Here is a 3,327-nt window from a genome sequence, read left to right as displayed (position 1 = left end):
AAAGCTTCGTAGGGTGCCATTCCAATTGAAGACTGGTAGCTGTTACTTCGTTCCTTTGCAGATCAAGTAACAACGGTTTCTGAATCATGAACCCAATAACTAACTGGATTTGCGGCTTAGAGCATCCGCAACAACATTAGCTTTTCCATGATGATAGATAATGGTGCAATCATAATATTTCACTAGTTTCAACCACCTCCGCTGCCTCATATTTAATTCTTTCCGTGAAAACAAATAACTCAAATTTTTGTGATCTGTAAAAATTTAACATTTCTCACCATATAAATAGAGCCGCCAAATCTTTAAGGCGAAAACTACAGCCGCCAACTCCAAATCATGCGTGGGATAATTCTTCTCGTATTCTTTTAGCCGACGAGAAGCATAAGCGATCACTTTCCTACGTTGCATCAACACAGCACCTAACCCCTGCTTTGAAGCATCAGTAGACACAACAAAATCCTCAGTACCACAAGGAAGTACTAACACAGGGGCAGAAGTTAACTTATGTTTTAAAGTTTGGAATGCTTGTTGGCATTCTATGGTCCATTCAAACTTGATAGCTTTTCGTGTTAAGCTCGTCAATGGCAAAGCTATTTTCGAGAAATCCGCTATGAATCGTCTGTAATACCCTGCCAAACCAAGAAAACTCCGTACCTCGGAAACTGTCTTTGGAATGGACCATTGATTGATAGCTTCAATCTTGGATGTTGACACGATATGGCCCAAAAACGCCACTTGCTCTAACAAAAATTCACATTTCTTTATTTTCGCATATAATTGCCTTCCCCTCAATGTCTGTAACACGATCTTCAAATGCTCCCTATGAAGTTCTCGTGTCTTTGAATATATCAAAATGTTGTCAATAAACACAATCACAAAAGCATCCAAATATGGCTTAAAGACAATATTCATCAAATCCATAAACACTGAAGGAGCATTAGTTAATCCAAATGACAGCACCAAAAATTCATAATGTCCATACCTCGTTCTAAAAGCAGTCTTTGGTATGTCCTCCGTTTTTACTTTCAATTGATGATATCCGGATCGAAGATCGATTTTTGAAAACACAGTGGTTCCTTGTAATTGATCAAATAGATCATCGATTCTGGGTAAATGATATTTATTTTTAATATTTACCTTATTGAGTTCTCGATAATCAATGCATAATCTTAACGATCCATCCTTCTTTTTCACGAACAAAACCGGAGCTCCCCATGGCGAGGAACTAGGACGGATAAAACCCTTATCTAATAGCTCCTACAATTGATTATTTAGTTCTTTCATCTCAGTTGGAGCCATTCTGTACGGGGCTTTGGAAATTGGGGCTATACCTGGACTTAAATCAATAACAAACTCTACCTCACGATCAGGAGGTAAACCAGGCACATCATCAGCAAATACGTCAGGATATTCCTGAACCACTTCAATATTCTGTAATGGCACATTACTGTCGCTATTTACATCTAATACTAAGGCCAGAAAACTAGTGCATCCCTTATTCAACAATTTAATAGCTTGCAAGCAAGCAATAATGGGAGTACTTATCGATGAACCTAAACCAACAATTGAATTACTCTCATGATCATCAATTACAAACTTCACGGTCTTTCCCACACAATCAATTACTGCACGATAAGAGGATAACCAATCCATACCCAATATAACATCAAATGCAACCATCGAAATAACAATAATATCAGCAAACAACAATCTCGTACCCAGCTGTACGGGACATGCCTTAAGAATACTTGTAGGAAAAATCTCATCACCATAAGGCAACATAATAGTAAAGTACAATGGCATAACAGTAGGTTCCACAGATATAGAATGCATAAACACTTCAGACATAAAAGAATGGGTTGCACAAGTGTCAATCAATGTAATTGCTTCTTTGCCATAGATTAAAATATTTCCTGATATCACAGAAGAATCAGGATTAACACTTTCCTTCGTCATAGCAAAAATTCTGCCCTGGACTTTTCCTTTGCCTGAGGAGAGAGGACATTTCAGTGCCGTGTGCCCCATCTCCTTGTATCTAAAACATCGTCCACTACCCACCAAACACTCACCCTTGTGTGACTTTCCACGATTAGGACATACCGGTCGTTCAGTATCAGAAGAAGGTACAGGAGGTTTATAGCGCTGCTCCATCTTACCCTTAACTTTGTGGCCACCACGAACATTTGCATTTGCACCTTGTCCGCTAGCCTGGAAAGCTTGCCCTCTTAATTGCCTCTCATTCTCAATTTCTTGCTCATCATGTTCCGCAAGCAAAGCTCGCTCCACGATATCTTGATACATGACTACCTTGGACATATGCACATCCCTTCGAATTTCTGGCTTCAACCCACGAAGGAAGTGTTCTCCTTTATCTTTATCATTCTCAGCAATAAAAGGAACAAAAACACATACTTCCTCAAACTTCAACGTATATTCAGTAACAGACAAAGCATCCTGCTTCAATTCCAGAAATTCCTTCACCTTCTTGGCTTTTACTTCACGTGAAAAGTATTTGGCGTAAAATAACTCTTTAAACTCGTTCCACTTCAGTTCACGAACATTGACAGTAACTTTGGTGGCTTCCCACCAAATACGAGCAGCTTTGACCAACATAAACACAGCACAACTAACTTTTTCTTGATCAGTGAACTTCAAGTAATCGAAGATGGCCTCCAATGACTTGACCCATTCAAGAGCCACTAGTGGATCAGGACCACCAATAAAATCAGGAGGGTTCATACGCTTGAAACGATCGTAAGCACCATCTTCAGAACTTTCCATTGTGCCTTGAACTCTTCCACGACCACGATCCTGAGTCGAGATGTGCATGCTCATAACTGTTGGATTTGCTCACCATGTACTTTTGCTTGCTCCTTCAATAACTTACTGAATTCATCTACAACCTTCACAGTCTTATCGATCGTAGAGGTCCTATCATCCCCTTCAATATACTTTCTCTTAGGAGGCATATCCTACACATATGCTCACTTTAACATAGATAGGAAGGAAGAGTACATCAATGGCAATGAAATTGAATCAATTCTCAATGTTAAAATCAGTAGATGCAGGATCAAAAACATACCGGATTGTCCTAGGTAGAAGAAGTCATATAAGGTCCAAAGAACTTTTGCTCTGATACCAATTGAAACAACCCCCTCTCATGACATTTAATTTAAAAAGAAAAACATACGCGGAAGCATTTGAAATTAAACGTGAATGAACATTAAATAATTTACATCATAAGCATTTTCAAAATTCGTCTACATAAATATTTACTTTTAAATATTTTAAAAGAAAACCAAAAGTCAACATCATTCACCCCATAAT

The 3,327-nt window shown here is 38.5% G+C and overlaps 1 protein-coding gene across 1 annotated transcript in view; it reads right to left on the bottom strand.

The window, feature by feature from the left end:
* The window catches only part of LOC140960981 (uncharacterized), a 5,380-nt gene extending 2,599 nt beyond the window's left edge, over window positions 1–2,781 (bottom strand). Inside the window, exons 1-3 of the mRNA XM_073419308.1 lie at window positions 2,070–2,781; window positions 1,332–1,838; window positions 319–926 (exon numbers count right to left, since the gene is read on the bottom strand). Of these exons, the coding sequence (XP_073275409.1) occupies window positions 319–926; window positions 1,332–1,838; window positions 2,070–2,781 (1,827 nt within the window). The remainder of the gene's footprint in view (window positions 1–318; window positions 927–1,331; window positions 1,839–2,069) is intronic.
* Between the last annotated feature and the right edge of the window lie 546 nt (window positions 2,782–3,327).

Source organism: Primulina huaijiensis, chromosome 16 (genome assembly GCF_012295235.1).
Source record: "Primulina huaijiensis isolate GDHJ02 chromosome 16, ASM1229523v2, whole genome shotgun sequence".
Lineage (NCBI taxonomy): Eukaryota > Viridiplantae > Streptophyta > Magnoliopsida > Lamiales > Gesneriaceae > Primulina > Primulina huaijiensis.
This window is presented reverse-complemented; position numbering and strand designations above follow the sequence as displayed.